At 36.2% G+C, this 20,653-nt stretch overlaps 1 protein-coding gene across 4 annotated transcripts in view; it reads left to right on the top strand.

Moving 5' to 3' along the window:
• LOC145814281 (ubiquitin C-terminal hydrolase 13-like) overlaps positions 1-20,653 on the top strand; it is a 70,239-nt gene that overhangs the window by 27,627 nt on the left and 21,959 nt on the right. For all 4 annotated transcript variants that reach the window (XM_082910925.1, XM_082910924.1, XM_082910923.1 and 1 more), the window contains exons 10-17: positions 7,888-7,997; positions 9,795-9,869; positions 10,748-10,826; positions 10,916-11,062; positions 11,151-11,231; positions 11,331-11,450; positions 17,004-17,126; positions 20,558-20,635. In XM_082910925.1, coding sequence (XP_082767051.1) covers positions 7,888-7,997; positions 9,795-9,869; positions 10,748-10,826; positions 10,916-11,062; positions 11,151-11,231; positions 11,331-11,450; positions 17,004-17,126; positions 20,558-20,635 — 813 coding nt within the window. The remainder of the gene's footprint in view (positions 1-7,887; positions 7,998-9,794; positions 9,870-10,747; positions 10,827-10,915; positions 11,063-11,150; positions 11,232-11,330; positions 11,451-17,003; positions 17,127-20,557; positions 20,636-20,653) is intronic.

The raw sequence follows: 20,653 nt of genomic DNA, 5'->3' as shown, positions 1-20,653 counted from the left end.
TGTTTCCTTCTGAGGTCCCCGTTTGATGAGTCCATCTCTACAGATTTTCCTGAGCTTGTTCCATCTTCTCTTCCTGCTTCTCCTTCAGTTTCTTCTCCTCCTCTGTTGTTAGTTTATTCTCGTCGCAAGGCTCCTCCTTCACCGGTTGTCTCTACTCCTACTGCTGATCCTCCTGCTCCTGAAGACTCTGATCCTGCTGCACACTGATAGCCTACTCGAACGCATCATCCTCCAAACAGGTTGGGTTGGTGTAATACATATTTTTCTGTTTCCTATCATACTTTTTTATCTGCTATTTACTCTTTTTCAGAACCTCAGTCTTACAAGGAGGCCTATCAGGATCCTTATTGGGTTCAAGCTATGGAGGATGAGTTGTCTACTTTACAGAAAACTAGTACTTGGGAGTTGGTTCCTTTGCCTGCTGGTAAGAATCTGTTTGGCTGCAAATGGGTCTACAAAGTCAAGACTCATTCTGATTGTTCTCTTTAGTGTACAAAGCTCATCTAGTTGCCAAAGGTTTCTCACACGAGTATGGTATTGATTATGAGGAGATCTTTGCTCTTGTTTCCAAGATGATTACTGTCCGTACTTTGATCTTTGTTGCTGATGTTCGTTCTTGGCTTCTTTATCCGATGGATGCTAAGAATGCTTTTCTTAATGATCATCTTACTGAGGAGGTTTACACGCGTCCTCCTCCTGGCCTTCACCATTCCTTTGGACAAGTTTGTTGCCTTCGACGTGCTCTGTATGGTTTGAAGCAGTGTCCTCATGCTTGGTATGATCGCTTTCAGATTGCTGTTACTGAGTTTGGATTTCATCCTTGTGTCCAGGACTCTACTTTATTTTTTCTCCACACTTCAGCTGGATTTGTTGCATTATTACTGTATGTGGATGATATGATCATCACTGGTTCTGACTCTTCTGCTATATCTGATGTCAAATAGCATCTTTTCCGCACCTCTGAAATTAAGGATCTGGGCTCTTTGCGTTATTTTCTTGATATTGAGGTAGCTTCTTCTCCCAAAGGGTACTTTCTATCTCAGGGCAAGTATGCCAATGAGGTTATTCATTGTGCCGATCTTACTGACACTAAGATTTCTAATACCCTCATTGAGCTTATTGTCAAGCTCTAACACTACTGATGGTGTTTTTCTGGATGATCCTACTTTATATCGCGAGCTCGTGGGTTGCTTAGTCTATCTAACGGTTACTCGTCCTGATCTTGCCTATGTTGTTCACGTGGTTAGCCAGTTTGTCTCTGCTCCTCACTCTCTTCATTGGGCTGCTTTGGTTCGAATTCTTTGCTGTCTCCGGGGTACTATATTTCAGGGTTTATTGTTGTCTTCTACTTTTTTGGACTTGGTGGCTTATGCTGATTTTGATTGGGTTGGTGATGTCACTGATCGTAAGTTCACTTCTAGCTTCTGCATGTTTCTTGGTGATTCCTTAATCTCTTGGAAGGCAAAGAAACAGACTATTGTTGCGCGTTTTACTGCTGAGGCTAAGTACCGTGCTATGACTTATGCCACTGCTGAGCTTGTTTGGCTTTGTTGTCTCTTGACTGAGTTGGGTGTCCCTCAGTCTTCTCCGACCTCCCTTTACTGTGACAACCGCGGTGCTATTTAGATTGCACATAACACTGTCTTTCATAAGCAAATGAAGCATATTGAGATTGATTGTCATTTTGTACGTCAGCATCTGCAGTCTGGCTTCATCTCGCTTCCTTTCGTCTCTTCGGCATTGCAACTTGCTGATTTCTTTATGAAGACTCACACCACTGCTCGCTTTCAGTTTCTTCTTGGCAAACTCTCATTGTTTTCTACTAAAACACGTTGAGTTTGAGCGGGGTGTGAGAATATTATATTACTTATGGACATATATCAATTAGGTTGATTGTGTATTTTAGATTGATTGTGAATATTAGATTGATTGTATTTCCTATTTCAGATTAGGATTAAGATTGTTATATATATTGGTTGTAATCTTTGTATTAGCACAATTGAGTATACCGTTTATGCCAAATTTGGGAAGCTATCTATATTTTTTCATTACTCGAGGGAGGTCAATGTAATTTACCCATGTAGTTATTTATAAGGTAAAGTCTTGTTCCCATTGTCAATGAACCATGTGGATTAGCATATCTTGAAGAACAAGATATCAACAGGAGTCTTGGAACATTGCAGTAATCTTTTGGACAATCAAAAGGAGACAGAGTTCTGACATATGAGCCAGGATGAGATGGAAATCAGTGTGCTGATATATGTGTATAAAATAGAAAATATTTTGCGGTTTCTCATGTTTTTGATTTAACATGAAGTCTCATTCCTTTTATTGTTTAATTTGATTGATATAATAACCATGCCATTCCATTTGAGTTCCCTTATATTTTGTTGACATATTGTTGTAACTGCTTGTAGACAAATTTGAAATGAATAAGGTACTTGATCTTGTCTAAATTCATTTTTACTAATATGTTCTTCTATAGAAAAGGCGTAGCACCATGTTGATTAGTAATTTTATTGTATGTGTTGGCGAGGATGGGCTTTGGAGAGAAGTGGTGATCATGGATTCATTTTTTCATCTCAATGGTTAGATTTTCAGTTTTGGTGAGTGGCTCCCCTTTACGCTCCTTCCTTGTTCAAGAGGGTGGTTAGGGCAAGGAGACCCCCTTTCCCTTTTTCTTTTCATCATTGTTATGGAGGCTTTGATTCGATTGATTAACTGTGCATTTCAGGAATGTATGATATCAAGTTTTGAGGTTGGTTAGTGGGATGAGAGTTGTTGACATTCTCACATTTGTTGTTTGTAGATGACACTAATATTTTTTATGATGCATATAAGGAGCAGTTGAGATACTTTAGGTGTATCTTAATTACCTTTGAGGCGGTCTTGTCGTTAAAAATGGATGTTGGAAAGAGTGAATTGATTCCAGTAGGAGTAGTGTGGTTCTTGTCTCTTTTTTAATGTTACAACAATGTTGGCTAATGAGGTTGAAAGGAGATTGGTGGGATGGAAGCTCACACTCATCAGCAATACCCTGGCGAGCTTACTTACATACTTTGTCTTTGTCTCTTTTGACCATCCCTGATTCAGAAAGATTGGAGAAGTTTTAAGAGGATTTTTTTTGTAGTAGTTTGGGAGAAAGTTTTAAGTTTCACCTAGTGAATTGCTTTGTTACATGGGCTCTTTAGTTTTGGTAAGTATCAGTCTCGACCTGACCTGACAGGGGTATCTTACAGGTACAAGATATGGGATACGAATATGATCCTTCTGTTTTGAAATGGATAGATACTTTCATTTTTTTTTTTTTTTTTTTGAGTAGAAAATAAAATTTGGAGTAAAATCATTACCGATATAGTAAAATCATTGTATTCTATATTTTACATTGCCAATATATTAACACTATGGTAAAATCTTTGTATATAAAAAGATTTATCATGAATAAATTATTTTTTTACATATTATTTATCCAAAAAAAAAAAAAAATTATGGCTTTGTTTGGTTTGTTTTTGAGAAATAAATTTTGGAGAAATTTTTCTAAAATTTGTTTGGTTTTGTGATTTTGGAAAAAAAAATTTCAAAATCACTTTCTATCTCCTACATATCAATCAATCACTTTTTCTCTTTTCTCTCTCTTTCTCAATTACTTTTTCTCTCACACATATCTACTCAACTACAACAAAATATCAAATCATTCCAAACTCCCACACTCCAAACCTATTTCCAAAATATACAACCAAACAAACCCAAAAAATTTCTAAACTCTTTCCTCAAGATTTTTTCTGAAAATTTATCTCCCAAAACTAAACCAAACACACCCTATGTTTTTACATATATAAATTTATTTTTTTCCCAATGAGACGTATCCCCATATCCATATATTTTTTGGATCGTGTTTTGTCAAGCTTGCATATCCTAAAATTTAAAGTTTGATGTGTCCGACACTTGCACCTGTACCTGAGTCCATGTAACATAGGTGAAATGAGATTGGGTTTGTAGCCTAATGAAAGAAGCTAGTTAGGGCATTAGACATTTGCACGACTTCAATCAAACTCTTTTGGGAAAGTGGTTGTGGAGGTTTGCTACTGAGTATGGATGTTTATAGAGGAGAGTCCTACATTCTAAATATGGCATGGAGGTGGGGGTTAGACCTCCAAGGTTTGGAACTCAGATTGAGTTGGGCTTTGGAAGGGGATAAGGAAGGGTTGGGAAGATTTCATTAGACATGTGAGCTTTGTCATTGAGGACTGGGAGAAGGATTAACTGTTGGAAGAATATATGGGCCTTGTTTGGTTTGTTTTTGAGAAACAAATTATGGAGAAAATTTTCTAAAATTTTGTTTGGTTTAGTAATTTTGAAAAAAAATTTCCAAAATTACTTTCTATCTCCTACACATCAATCGATCACTTTTTCTCTCTCTTTTTCTCAATCATTTTTTCTCTCACACACATCTACTCGACTATAACAAAATATCAAATCATCCCAAACTCTCACACTCCAAAACTATTTCCAAAATATACAATCACACAAACCAAAAAAAATTTTAAACTCTTTCCCTAAATTTTTTTTTGAAAATTTATCTCCCAAAACCAAACCAAACCAAACACACCCATGGTCTATGGATACCTCTTTAATGAGGACATTTCTGGAGTGATATCATATAGTAGCTGACAAGGAAGCGTAGGTATCAAACTATTTGAGGATTTTTGAAGCAAGGGTGGTTTGGGAACTGCACGAACTGCACTTCATTTGGCCTATCTAGGATTGGGAGTTAGAGGCTGTTAATGAATTTTTATAGCTTCTATATAGTGTTTGAGATTGATTGGAATGGGGAGAATGCGATGAGATGGAATGGTGGAAATGGGAGGTTTTTAGGTAATTCTTTCCATTCTAGTCTTGTTGGTGGATCAAGTAACATTTTTTTATTGGGGAAGTATTTGCAAGTCAGGGGTGCCATCGAAGGTGTCTTGTTTTTTTGGGTTTGGACAGCAGCTCTTGATTCTATCCTCGCTAGTACAACCTGGTGAGGAGAGGTTTCTTGCTTCTTATTTTGTGCTGCATGTGCCACAAAGGGACGGAATCAGTGGACCACTTCTCCACTGTGAGGTGATGAGAGTGCTATGCAGTTTGCTTCTCTTCATTTTTGGTGTTAATTGGATAATGCTGCCCTTTCTCTAAATGCTTAGTCAACCTTGGGCAGGTGGGTGTTCATCCAGGAGAGTCCTGAAAGCTTTGAAGGTGGCACTTATGTGCCTAATGTGGAGGGTGTAGGGAATGAAATAGGTGGACTTTTGAGAAGTTTGTCTGTACATAGATTAAAGTCCACTTTAATCCATGTTTTTCATTTGACTCGAAGGAAATTTTTGTAAATCTTCTTTTGCACTTTTAGACTTTTTGGGAGAACAGTCCCCTGGTGAAGCCTTATAGATGGATTGTATACACCTGGTGTACAGAGGTTGCACCACTTTTGGTGTGTTTTGGGTTGTAAGAAAAACTTCATGCCTTACGATATTCTATTCTCACATGAAGCTGACAAAATTATTCCCATATGTTTGATCATGCTCTTATTTATGCTATTCTAGTGTAGTTTAACTTGTAATAAAATGAAAAAGTCACTTCATCCCCTTTTTGGTTACGGGCGAGAGCACTTTACCCCCTTATGATTCAAATATAAGTAGAGACCTCTTTATGATTTTAGACTAAATTGCAATACTAGTTCCGTTAAGTTTTATAGTAAAAAGACATTTAGTCTTCTCCCACAAATTATTCTTGCAAAAAATAAAAAATAAAAAAACTTAATTTAAATATTGATTTTTTTATAACCAAAAAAAAAAAAGAGTCTGATTTTACTACCTTTTAACTTATTTAGAATTTTTTTTTTGTTGCAAAAATTTATTAATTTTTTAACTTAATTAAAAATCATATTTATTATCCCCAAAAAAACAAAGAATCATATTTATTTAACTTTTAAATTTAGTTTCAAATTTGGCATGTATACTTATACATATGTCTATACATTTATATGCAACTACTTATATATGAAAAATGATATTTAATTCTTTAATTTGGTGGTCTAATTGAAAATATGGGTTGGAGATTTGTGAGTTTAGATCTGGAAGAGAATCAGATATGAGCCTCGTGAAGATCTCTCATGTTAACAACAGATTGTACAATACAATTTGTCTTTTATCCTCGTAGTAATCACCATGTAATCTTTTACAATAAAATCCGTTGCGGGTACAGTTAGTTCAATCGAAGGTGTGCTCTTCAAAAAGCTTCACCCCAACAGTTCCTAAAAATAGGGATACACACTTTTCCAGTGTCTGCAAAAAAGACGGGGAACATGAGAAACGATTGTGGGTGGGGACTAGAGACGGGATGTTGGTGACAATTGGGAAGGTGAGAGAGGGCAACTGTGGGGGTCGAAAAAGGGAGAGGGGCAATAACGGTGGTCATGGAGGCAAGGTGAGGTGGCGGGGTGGTTTAGGGTTTGATGGTAGATGATGAAATGAAGGGACGATGAAGATGAAGTGTAGAAATGACTTTTTACATTTTTTATTTTACTTTAATTTCAAGAAAAATTTATGCCCACTTTCAAAAATGGCAAGTGTATTACACCTTCCATTAGTTTGGACAGAAAAAGTAACTGTTGCAGTTTAATCCAAAGCCAAAAGGAGTCTTCCTGCCTATATTTTAACCATGATAGAAATAGGAATCCATGAATGTGAGAATTCCTCAGGGCATATCAGAGCTATTTGTATCCCATAACCACGTCGTCTTTGTACTGTCTCAGAGTCCGATAGTATAGAAAACTAAGTGGTCATAGTCACGGCCCATGATTCCCCATGGGATCACAATCATTTGCTTTCATCCTAAACTCGTTTGTCTTTATTGGCTTTGTCTACCCTTTCTACTTCCATCTCACAGTCCGGTAAGCATAGAACGCTTCATCCTCCCTGTAGGCTAACACAACCCCTGCTAATGAATGCTCCACCGCCTGTCTGGCTATGTGTTTAGAGCTCAAACCATTGTTGGAATGTGTTCCACATCGCCTGGAGTTGACCCATCTGTGCTTGTTATAACGTTCCAGTTTCCCTCTTCTTAATTCCTGGGTTTTAAGGAGAAGTGTGGGCTGGGCTTTTCAATTTGGTATCAAAGCTTGGTTGGGCCTGTGACTGGTGTGTCGTTTATCCAGCTACTGTATGTTGTGGTCCAGGAGTGTGTGTTGGAATGTGTCCAACATCGCCTAGAGTTGCCCCATCTGTGTTGGTTTTGAGGCTTCAGTTTCCCTCTCCTTAATACCTGGGTTTTAAGGAGAAGTGTGGGCTGAACTTTTCAATTACCATAAGGAGGTAAAGTAATGAATTTTTCTCTATGATAAATGTCATTTTTGTTTTGTACAAATTCATCCTTATTCTGGGCAAGATAACCTTTTAAAAGCTGTTGTAATTGCTTTACTTCTGCAAGCCTCATGATCTGTTATCTGCAGAATGCACTTGCTTTGCTTGACACTACTGGTGTTATATCTTTTTTGTTGGAATCCATGTGTTAATGTTGTTGACACATTAATGGTTCCCTATTTGTCTTCTTTTTATTATGTTTTCCTTTGAGTTTTACATTTGTAGCCATCAACTATATATGACCTGGTGAAGGCTGAGTTATCAAACAGATGTCTATTGATTTATATGACACTCATGTTTCCCGATTTGAATAATAACTTCAATTATAGAAATCAATTTAATGAATTATTTAACTATTGAGTACTTGGGAATCATCTCGTGTGTGCCTTTAAATGATGGCTGAAAATATTATTCTGGATAATGGAACTTTCTTTGATGGATTATGTTATTCTTTTATATAATTCTTCCATTTACTCTTGCGCTACAGATTAATGACCATTATGAGTTCCCTTCGCAACTTGATCTTGATCGAGAGAATGGAAAATACTTGTCACCCGAAGCCAATAGGAGCATTCGAAACCTCTACACACTTCACAGGTACTTGAAATCTTAGTTTATGCCATCTAGTTTATAGTCAGTGAATTGCCTAGCTTAATTTTATGGTGCTCTCTCTTCCTCTTCTTCCCCTGGTTTGGAGTAATTGTTTCTATTCCTTATGGTAAGTAATAGTTAATGTCTTCGTTACTCTCTGCCGATTGATAAGCTATGGATGTTTACCTTTCTGCATGGTTGAACCATAATAAATGTGAATACATGGCCTATTTAGGAATTCTTTGTGTCTTCAGATTCACATCACTTATGTGGTGGTACAGACTTTGTTATTGCCACCATAAGGCATTGTCTTATTAAAATTGTTTAATCTCGGAATATTTCTAGTATTGGTTTATCATCTGAATTGAAGCTATGAGTTTTCCTTGTGTATCCTCATTAGGAATTTGGGCAAATTTCACTTTAACCCCTTATGGCTTGCCCCATGTGCAAATGATCTCCTTGTCATTTTGAAATAAGCACACAGCCCCCTGTACTTTGTGGATCAAAGTGCACCACTAAAATCAATTGACAACACCTGTAAAATGACCAAAATGCCTTTATATTCTTCCTTTCTCATCTTATGAACTAAACCCTAATACACACACATATATCATCTTCTTCTTCTCTTCATCCCTTCGGAATTAAATATATATTTATATAAAAACCAACAAAATAACCATCACCAATTGTCACTCTATTCCGTTCCCACCACCACGATGGTAGAGAGGGGAAGAAAATGGCATTCTTCTGAAATTTTAAAGATGTATATGGGGTATTTTTGTCTTAAAAAATAGTTTACTCTCCTGATAGGCACACATCCCTCACATGATGTTAACTTGGGTGGAAAAACTGACGGTGCACTTTGATTCACAAACCACAACGGGCTATGTCCTTATTTCCAAATGAAAACCACAGTAGCCAAACCACTTGGGGGTAAATTTGCCATAGGATTTTTGATGATTAATTATTTCTGTGATGGACAAAGGAATGATTTTGTGTATCCATACACTGCCACAATTCAATTTAGCCTTTTCAGGTTGTGATTAATGATTAATAATTCATTGAATCGCTTTTAATTGGAGGGGATTGTAATTTCTTCCAAATAGCAGATGGGCAGGAAAAATATGAAAAGATGTGGTGATGGAGCCAAATCAAGAAAGAGATTTCATTAGAGAGAGAGAGAGAGTCCCTAATTGGGATACCAGAGCTCTCAAGCTCTGAAATATTCAATATCAAAATATCATTAATCCCAGGAGCCTAGCCACCTATTTATAGGATAGAAGACCCAACTAACTCTAACTAACTCTTATGGCGCTAAACATAACAACCATACTAGTTCTAACTACATAATGTGAAATATTGTGCTTGATTGATTTCCAATAATACTTAACCAATTTGAATACCTCAGTGCATAAATTGACATGAATATTTGTAACTTTTTATTTATCTTTAGTTGAGGAGAGCTTTCCTTTTCTCCAGATAATGTGTAGAGTTTTGGGCGGTGCTTTTCTTTTCAGTGCAGAAATTTTCTTTTCTCCAGATAATATTTGTATATATATATATATATATATATTTGGCTCTTTTTAGTTTGTATGTACACTTTTGCATGTACATGGTTTTGGTCTCATGCAAATAATGTTGTTTGTTCAAAAGAGGAAAAGGCTAACGTGTGGCTTACTGATGTCTGATGCATCTTGTGATGTATGTAGATCCTTATTTATTTATTTTTGTGTTATTTTTTTACTGTTTGTATATGATATGCTGAATTTTGTTTTGTTCTTACAAATTTGAGTTTGTTTGCAGTGTTTTAGTCCACAGTGGTGGGGTGCATGGTGGACATTATTATGCCTTTATAAGGCCAACTCTTTCTGATCAGTGGTAAGCATTCAATGTTCAGTTGCACATCCAGATGCACATACACACATAATAACTATCAGTCTTGCTGTGCTATTTAGTTCCTTACATTGACACATGCTGCATGTTACAATAACATGCTTGTTTAAAATAAGTCATGGGCAACTTTTCTATATAACTATATACAGAATATTCTTTTTTGTATGAAGAAGATCTGTAAACAACAAAGAACTTTCTAAATAGAATTATCTGTCTTCTATATGCTTGTAAAAAAGCTATCCATCATCTTTATAATTTGATAATGCTTAGCTGCTAAATTCATGGTTTAAAAAGTAGTATGAAAATTGGTCATGGAGTTCTTAGCGTTTGCTAGACTTGGATCTTTGTATAACATAGTGCATGAACTATAAGTTCCATCCATTGGTGGTCATAATATTCATTGTCCTTGTGCAATCTGAGCAGCTGTGGTGCACCAGAGTCCACACTTCAGGTTGGATTATTGACTTGTTCTGGGATCACATTCCTATTGACTTGTTCTGGGATCACACTCCTTAGCAATATGCTTGTAAAGATACATGGCTAGAGGAGGATTTATACCACATAATTGGTGGGTTGCGTTGTGCTTTTAATGTTTTTGCACCCTCCATTTGTAGTTATCCAGTATATGAAAAATTCTCAATCCTTTCAGGAACCTTGTCAGTCCCTTTTTTCTTCTTTGCATCATAGCAATATAATACCCAAGCAGAAGATTGCAATTTGTTTATTCTAGAGATTTTTTAAATTTGATGTTCACATGGAGAGACTAAAGTGCAAAAGTTAGCACCTTACACCACTTTTTTGTGGTGATGAATCACATCTTCCACAGTTTGTTTGTTGTGCCATAAAATGTGATATACTTTCAGGTATAAATTTGATGATGAACGGGTGACAAAAGAAGATATCAAGAGGGCTTTAGAGGAGCAGTATGGTGGTGAAGAAGAGGTTATGCTTTCACTATGATCGCTGGCAATTTTGTGATTATTCTTGTGCCACATTTTCTTAACCTCTTTTACTTGCTTACAATGTGACAGTTACCTCAGACAAAACCTGGATTAAATAATGCTCCCTTTAAATTCACGAAGTACTCAAATGCATACATGTTGGTGTATATACGCGAAAGTGACAAGGAGAAAATAATTTGTAATGTGGATGAGAAGGACATTGCTGAACATCTTAGGGTGAGATTCTGGTATTGTATGTCATCAATTTAATTTATCTATCCTCCATTTTAGAATGTTTCGTAGTTACATTAATGGCATATCCCAGGAAAGGTTGAAGAGGGAGCAAGAAGAAAAAGAGATCAAGAAAAAAGAAAAAGCTGAGGCTCACCTGTATACTATAATAAAGGTTACTGCCATCAATCTTGCTTCTGAACAGGATACTGTTTAGCATAACTGGTAATCCCAACTGACCATTCTTTACTGAAGAGTTATGTGATGCATTTAGGTTGCACGTGATGAAGACATTGTAGAGCAGATTGGAAGGGATATATATTTTGATCTTGTTGACCATGACAAAGTTAGGAGCTTTCGTATTCAGAAGCAGATGCCTTTTAACATTTTCAAGGTACTGATTCAGTATATGCCTTTCTCTATTTGTGAAGAGTATAGTACATTACTACTGGAAATAGAAAAATAGGACCAAATTCGTGTATGAGAGATCAGAGAGTTGTACAGAAGAAGAGGATACTAGGAAAAGCAGAAACTGAGAAAAACAGAGAAACCGAACTACACAAGAACTAGTAAGATACTGTTCTTAAGTATCTCAAAATTGTTTGCTTAGTTGGATAGTAGCCTTTTGAGTTTGCAGATCTAGGAACACACAAAACTCTACATTTTGTTGATCAAGAAATGTGAATTTTCTAATGTCAAGGCCTCCACTAATTTCTTCTATCTCTAGGTGACATTATGAGGATGTCCTGGATTTATGTATTCTTATTTCTGTAGATTCCTTCAGGCATTTCAGTGAAACTTCCTCCATATCTGAAAGGCTTGGAGGAGACAAGGCTAAAATTTCCTTTGTGGTTCATGTATCCCGCCAAGATGAGTTTTGTTGGGGTGACCAAGTGTCCTTGGTTGTAATTATGCATCATGATGTCATGAGGTTGGGGTTTTTAATAACAAAGAGATTTTTTTTTTTGATAAGTAAATTTATTAATCAAAACTGCTCTAAAGGGGGCCCTATATAAACAACAATAGATCACCAATAAACTGAACCGACAAAATCAATAAAAATGGGGCACTCCTGTCTGAGTCACAAAAACAAAGAGTAGAGTACAAATCCTTTTAAACTACTAATGGAGATCTCAACTCATCAAATGATCTCTTCTTGTGCTCTCTCCACACTGTTCATATAACGCATGAAGTTGCTGTATTCCATGCCTTTCTCAACGGCTTCTTGGACAACCTTCACCCCAAGAGACGAAAAGATCCTTAAGTGACTCAATCATAACTCAAGATACTTCAATAATTGAAAACAACAAAATCCAAGAGAACAACAAAATCCATATCTTGCTAGCCACCGAGCAATGGAGGAGATGGTTCACTGATTCCCCAAACTCTTTACACACGCAACTTCCATTAAACTGCTCTTGATCAAAGTTATTCTTCTCCCTTAGACAAGTACTGCCACTTCCAGGAAGTATGCCTCCTCTCACAATATGATTATATGTTATTTAATGATTTGTTTTCATAAATTGTTTATGTTTTGTTGAAATATATTTATATTTATTTTCTACCTATTTTTAAAGAAGTTAATTTTTTTTAATGATGTGACAAAATACGATACACTATTTAAAAAATATGATGTAGAATTTGTATCTCGATTTGACAACTGTCAAGCAATGTCACAAAGTTGACTAATAGAGATCAAATGCAATGATATACTTGAGGGATTCAATGAACATCATAAAGAGAGAGAAGTCATGGAACCAACACCTTCTAAGGACATCTCTATTTCTGATACAGCTACCATTTCCATTTTTTCTTTTGAGAGCCTAGTTTCTGTTTTGAGAGGGAGTTTCATGGGGCAACGGTCTGAAGAATGATGACTGTGAAGTGGGGTGGGGAGCAAAAACAACAATCAGTTAGAAAAGTAGTTGACGGTGGCAAAGGGAAAAAGGGTGAAGGTGTTTTTAGTCTCTGTGTATAGGTAAAAGGTTGTTTATCAAGAAATTTGGTTGAGGTGATTATCTCTGCTGCAAGGGGAGGACTTAAGTTTGTTTGATGTCAAGTTCTCATGTGCTCTGGCTCATGCCCATAGAGAGGAAGGTGTTGGTGTTCTCTGAGGATTTGGTGTCTGCTTTGGGTCAGGAATGTTTGAGAGGAGTGTCAACTCTCGTGGAAAAGATGATGCAAGTGCAAGTGGCTGCTCTATGTGTTGGGGAAGAAGTTGAGTGATGGGGAATGAAAAGCCATTGGATGACAATAAATTAAGAATATAGGAATTTTATTATAATTAGGAATTATGTTTTAAATAAGATTTGTTTCTTTAATGGCTGGTTTCTTATTTCGTTTGGTTTCCTAAGTAGATAGTACTTTTGCCTACATACATGATTTTTGGGTAATGGTTTTATCGGACAGGAATGTGATTTTGAGTATTGATTATTGCGATATTGATTTGGGATTGGTTCCCCATTTGTTTCGTCCTTTGTTCTTCTTCCCTCCTTGGTGCTACATCAATGAGACTCTTTGACGATCATTCCAAGGGAGGAGGAGGAGGAGGAGGGAGAAGCCATTGCTCTTTCCAATCAATGGGGAGTTCTAGCTTTCTCTGATGTTGAGGGAGACGAAGGGCTAGGGGGCCTTGCTGTTGGGGATTTTATTTATTTATTTGTATATGTCAATGGGGGTTGGGTTTTAACTGAGTGGTAGTGGGGCTATGGAACAGGGTATAGAGATGCTGTATGGGGTTGAGGGTGAGGAAGGGATCTATTGCATCCAGTTATGTGCACACCAGCGACTATCTTGGGCCACAGATAGATCTAGTTCTAAAGCTGGAAGTTTGGAGGAGGCTGGGGATGACCAAAAGGGATGTCTCAGATTGGGTGAAGATGATGAAGATAATAAAAGCTTTTAGCAAATTCTTGGGATTGTTTTGGAAATAGCTGTGTAGTCGTTGTTTGTGATACTTGTAGCAAAGAATAGTTGCTCCAAGTTAGGGGCTTTGGAGGAGTAGGGGTCAGTATTATAGATCCGGAAGAGAGTTGAAAATTTGGAGTGCTCCATAGTGGATTAATCAAGTTAATCACATTGTTAATTCCAATTTATGTCAATCTTGCAATCAAGGGAAATGACACAATATTGCAGTAAATAAGTCAATAATAAGAACGCATTACGTACATGGATAACTTTCGACACAACATTCCCATGGGAAAAACCATGAGGCAACTTGCTGGTGAGAATCTGCTTGAACAAGAGAGAATTTTCGAGACTAGGTTAATGACTTACAAGCCTAACCCAGCTTGCACTAGACTCTATGACCATATGCCTTGAACTTGCGAGTTCGATCTCCATTCACAAGTGACTTTCAAACTCTTGTTGGTCTTCTCTTTTCTAGATCTAAGCTACGTAGCTCCTATAGTAATTGGTCAATGAGCAGGACCAACTAATGCACCAAGATTGATTTTAGTGTTCGCAACGTGTGTGGTTTTTGGGCAAAAACCATCACAATACAGTTTTGGAAATAAGTTTTCATGAAGAAAACATCAGGTCTTCTCTAAATAAAAAGGGCATAAGTTTCCTACATTTTCTAGGGCTTAAGAGAGGCTAGGGCTTTTGAGAGAATAATTATTTTTGTCATAGAATCAAGGGAGAGGTATTTATCCAAAAAAAAATAAAATAGAACCAAGTGAGGTACTCCATTTATAGTTTTTCCTAAACCTAGCTGTGCATGGATGCCACAGTTTGTTGTGTCGCCTGAGTGCTCTTTGATTGCATTTTGACCTCTCTCTCTCTCTCTCTCTCTCTCTCTCTCTCTCTCTCTCTCTCTCTCTCTCTCTCTCTCATGTTAATTTTAAACTTTTAGCTGGATCCCATGATCATTAGGTTCTTAATCATATTGGTTCATCAATTGATTTTAAAGGCGATCTTCTGGTTGGTGTTAAGTGCATCTAGTGTTTTTTAAGGTCAGACGTGCACTAAGGTCCCAAGGTCTCTAGGGGCCTAGGTGTGAGACGAGGTGCAGGCTTCATCAAAGCGAAGCGCATTTTATAGATATTGCATAATTTTTTGTACAATACTGCTACATCCACCGAATTTTGCTCCGCCTGAATTGCCCGAATGAAAACATTATTATTTTTTGTATGAGAAATTTATTGTGTTTTATCTACCATGTACTAACTGATGAGACTTTGTATTTTAATATGAGATTATTATCATTCGACACATTACATCGTGCTTAATAACTTGCACCACATCATCGATGTCAAATGGAGTAAATTCACACTGAACAATTAAAAGCGATTTAGCAATTATAAAATAAATCAATTAAGTATTAAATATTTAAACAAAGAAGGTAAATAAAAAACCAAGTATTTATTTAAGAAATTAAATATTTAAACAATTAGGTAAATAAAAAACCAATTAAGCAAATTAAATTATTTAACAATTAAAAAAACAAAAAATAATGGTATGTAAGTCAAAATATAAAAGTTTATGCATTTATCTTCGATTTGTTGTTTGGGATTGAGGCCATCTACTATGTTACATGGACTCGGGTATGGGTGTTCGGTGCGGGTGTATATTTAGAGGTCGGACTCGGCAAAAAAGAGTCATATTTTTTTATATTTAATCTATTATGTGAGATAAAATGGTACTATATGTAACATATAACGTCAAAAAGGTGTTTTATAGCAATTACACAACAGAGGATACATGTAAGATAGTCTTAAATACAAATATATGAGAAATGTCCAATGGAAAGTATCGAACACATACCCAACACCCTTATCTGAGTGTTGGGTGTCAGACACGAGTATTTGATTTATTTGGAGAGTCTATGTAACATAGGCTATCTATTTATTAGGGGGGTTTTGATAGGATGTGAGCAACATGAAAAACTATAATGGGCTTTATTAGATCAAGGGGTTGATATCATGTCTTTAACAAATTAGGCACAATTGAAGAAGAAGTGTGTCTTGCGTCTCACCTGCCTTGAGCTCCTTGACTGCAACATTAAAGTCACCTTGCCTCTGAAGTGCTGAGGCACCTCAAGTGCGCCTTGGGGCTATGTGTGTACCTAGGCACACCTTTGATAACACTAAGTGCATTGAGTTTGTTTGACAGAGATTTTTCAACATTGTGTAGAGTAATTGGCAATGCATTGTAATCGCAAAGTTCAAGAATGATGAGCATATTACTCTGTGCGCTTGCTCTTTTTTGTGTTTCAAATTTTTTTCCCTTCTCATGGAACATGTGAAATATTATGAATCAATAGAAAAATGTTAAGGACATTATTGTTGCCTTGGTGTTGCATAGGAGATGTCTTATTAAAGGAGGTCTGTTTGTTTTGTTAGTGACATTTGTTTTGTTAATGACATTTGATAGACAAGCTGTGAAGTTGTTGAATATGCTAATGACATTTGGTTATGATTTTAACTTGTATAAGAATTCTTGGGAAGATATGTTGTAGCGTAGAGGAATGTGGAGTTTGTTTAGGATTTGATTTGAATGACAAGTGTACACTATCTAGGCGCAGTTTCTTGGTGTCATGGCAAGCTGAAGACTTGAAGTGTGAGAAGGCAACTTGGAATTTGAAAGTTTCCTCTTGCTAAAAGAAATAATGAAATTATTTTGGTATCCAATCCACCCATCCTGGTAACATCCATTGGCAAGATCCAGATTGGTCAATGGCATTTAATGATTACACTCCATTCCTTACATCATTGGTTTATTTTAGTCTGTTTATGTACCATAATTATTTGAAGATGTTCTTGTGGCATTAATATCAAATGCTTTGTTACAGTGGAAATTTTGCCTTTGTGACATATCATTTTTTCAACCCTTAACTCTGTGCTTGACAAGATACCTATGCTATGTTATTACTCAATTGTCATGTTATCAAATTATTTGCATAATTTTTGTGTGTTTTGATTGTGGCTAATTATGAAGCTGCATGCAGGAGGAGGTTGCTAAAGAGTTTGGTATACCTGTGCAATTTCAGCGTTTTTGGCTGTGGGCAAAGCGCCAAAACCATACATACCGACCTAACCGACCTTTGACACGTCTAGAGGAAACACAAACTGTAATCATCTTCTATTTTTTCATATCTTTCACATGCTAGATAACATGTTATAAGTCAAATGGTGTGGATCTTATATGATACGGGCTAGTTACTAGGTTTGGTTGCAGGTTATTGAAAGTGGAGAAAACCAAAATTGAAGGAGATATTTTTGGCATCATACCCAGATTCTCTAACTTTAAAACATAACAGTTAGAGGTCGAATTGTATCACACAAACCTCAATGAGCATAATTCTTGGAAAATTTCTCAAGATCTGTTATCTAGTTGTATTTAAAGATTTAATAGACATGTTTTTATTGTAACTGAATTATACCCTTAAATTTGGAAGTTTTATGTTGAATTTCTATTAAAGTATTATGTTTGATAATTCATAACCTGCTGCCAATTGATACTAAAAATCTGCTTAAAAGTGTGAGAGATTTGACTCTTTTGCTAAACTATGTTACATGGATTTGGGTACAGGAGATGAATAGGAATTTTGTGTGGATTGGTATCCAATTGTTGCATTCATCTAATTCCCATATCCAAGGACACGGTGATTTGACAAATGTTAATATTTTTTTACAGAATAAAATGATGTTTAAGGTTATGAAAAGCATTTCAGGCATAGTAAGGGAGTTTTATGCTTTATTTATATGGAAAACTTGAATTGTTAGGGATGCTTGTTGGGTGAATGTCCACCTACACATGTCAGACACATTTTTAATCAAGGAAGTCCATTTTACAAGTTTTGAGTTGTAAGAACTTTGACTAGTAAAATCTGAATCATCTAAAGATGTTGTACTAAAATATTTTGGATCTATGGCTCTAGCCTCTAGGTGTTGTACTCATTACACTCAGTGGAGAAGCCATGTGATGACTTAGGGGGTATGTGCCCCCTCTCTAAATTTTTTAACCTTAACTTCTATTTATTATTAAGATAAATTATTTGAATTTGCCTCCCTCTAAAATTTCATACATGTCCCTCCTAAATCTTCATAACCTTTGATTTATTTTATTTTTTTAACAAATTCCCTATAATTTTCTTTTTAATGCTATGTTTGAATCTTTTGAATTTCGCTTCCCTTTGTGCATTGTACTCTTTTTAGTGTTGTAATAGAAAGAATGCCAAAATTACAAGCAATGGGAAGAACAAAAATAATCACAAAAACACGGGTTATTTGACAAATTTCCCCCTTTTTTCATCACCTCTTTCTCACGCTTCCATCCCTCTATTTCTTATGACAACAAAACACCATCCACCGCTAGCGCCACCTTGAGTGTTGCCACTGCCACCACCCTCCACCCTTCCCTAGCTCTGCCCCCACCCTTCATCCAACCAGCACTGCCTGCCATCACCAACACCACCACAACGCTCCCAAGTCCTTCCCTGGTCCCACACTCCCAGCCACTCCACCACCCTTTGCAATGCATCCGTGTCCCCTCCCGGACGCATGTAACCTCCTTCACCCATCTCTCCTCGCAACCTCATCCCCCCTCTAGATTGTGATCGTAAAACCCTAAACATCGCAACCCTTATTCACTGGCCATGGCTGGAGGTTGGGATTGGGGGTTGGGGGAGGGTGGTTACAGTTTTTGCTAGTAAGAAAGAGAGAAATGGCAGAGGGGGATATTTTTGTCTTCCAAAATTTAGACCTCACATGTTTGTCATTATTTTTTATCTTCCTACTTTTGTTGTAATTTAAATTGATTCTTCTATGATTTTGCAATTTTTTGTTTTTCTTTCCCTGTCTTTGCAATTTTCCCTTTAAATTTTTATGATATTTACGTGTATATAGATGAAAATGTTTTTTGGTTTTTTGAGTTAAGTGTATTTATTGTTGTTTTTGTATGAAATACGTAACTCTATGGTTTTATTTTTTTTCTCATGTGAGGAGGCAAAATCCTGGTTCTGCCACTGCAAACATGCTAGTCAATCATACTGGATATTATTTTTTTCTTTTTTGACATTATTATGACAAAAACAAAAGAACAAGAAAGGTTGGATCTTGTTTTGATACTAAGGCCTCGTTTGGGAAGCGTCCCGTTTAGCCAAATAGTTAAAAAGTCACTAAAAAAACTAAAAAGCTAACAACCCATACCAAAAAGTCAAAGATTCTCTTTTCTCTACTTTTTGCATATCTTTTCGTAAAAAGTCAAAAAGTTATCCTAAACATACTAGTTTTTTTTAGTCCATATTTTAGCCTAATAGCCAAAAAGTTACTAAATTGTTCCCAAATGAGGACTAAGTTGAATTGTTGATATGACAACCAACTCATCTAAAAAGCTTAAGCTGTTAGAGAGTGGGGTAACTTTATTAGTTATATGTTCAATAATATTATTTGGTTTAGATGGACTTTAGAATTCAACAGGTTAGTTCTAAAGTCTAGTTCTCAATTTCAGAGTCCTAGTTCTATTCGGGGTAGGAAATCCTTAAAGCTTGTATGTACCATTTTGATTCTTGTAATTATTTGAGGTAAATATGTTTTAGGGGATTTTATTAAGATTTGAAATTCTAATGGGTTTTTGTGATGCAATTTCAATTTCCAACACCAGAGTTTTTTCTTTCAATTCTCTGCAATTTTAAGCCTCTTTCAATGCCCAATCTAGATTTCCTTACTCTTTGTTTTAGTTTTTAAACTCCTCTGGACCTAGCCAAACCAATCATTGAATTATATTACTATAGCACACAAAAGTACAGAGTTGCTGTACTCAGGTACTGTTCCCAAAACCTAGATTAGTTCCAAAATTTCTTCCTTGTCTTTCTTACGTTTTGTCATAAAACCCTACCCATAATTGGCCACCTTTCAACCTCAAAAGCTAACCATAATTGGTTGTAATAAAGTCCTAAACTGCTGCCTCACAAAATTTTGGTGCACAATCTGTAGGAAGACTGCTCAACACTTATCCAACATGACCCAGTAAGTATATCAGCTATAACTTCTGTGATGTTAGATTCACAGAATCCATGTTGTTCGGTTTGTAATTGATTATGTTTTTATGCTATATTATCAAATGCAAACTTTATTCCTTGCTGAGTAAGTCATTTATTGAACTTCTTCCTCATATACTGCCATATGGTAAAGCCTTCATCATCATCATCATCATCAATACCTTTAGTGGTTTTCCCTTGATGTGTTGGAGTTTGTTTCTCATGTTACCTGTTTATGCTAAGATGAATTTGACTAGGATTTTTATAGTTCTAAATTCATTACTTCTGTGTTAGATCTGTATTGTTTTCTGGTTAACGCAACATCCATTAATTATGTTTTGATTATACAGTATCTGTTTTTAGTTTCCAATTCCCAATACCTTTGTGATAATCTATTGCCCGATCCTAGTCATTTAATTCTAGCGGGACTAGATGTTACGGGTTCATGCGGATGACTATTCAAACTATAAATAAATAAATAAGTGCTCCTCAAACTAAATGTGCCTTGCATTGCTTTGTAGGTTGGTCAGTTGAGGGAGATGTGCAATAAGGTTCACAATGCAGAACTAAAGTTGTTCTTGGAAGTGGAGCTTGGACTGGTAATTTTCTTGCACCAA

Source organism: Camellia sinensis, unplaced genomic scaffold (genome assembly GCF_055761805.1).
Source record: "Camellia sinensis isolate YWXY unplaced genomic scaffold, ASM5576180v1 Unanchor1, whole genome shotgun sequence".
Classification (NCBI taxonomy): domain Eukaryota; kingdom Viridiplantae; phylum Streptophyta; class Magnoliopsida; order Ericales; family Theaceae; genus Camellia; species Camellia sinensis.
The sequence above is the reverse complement of the archived record's forward strand: the minus strand, read 5'-3'. Positions and strand labels throughout refer to the sequence as shown.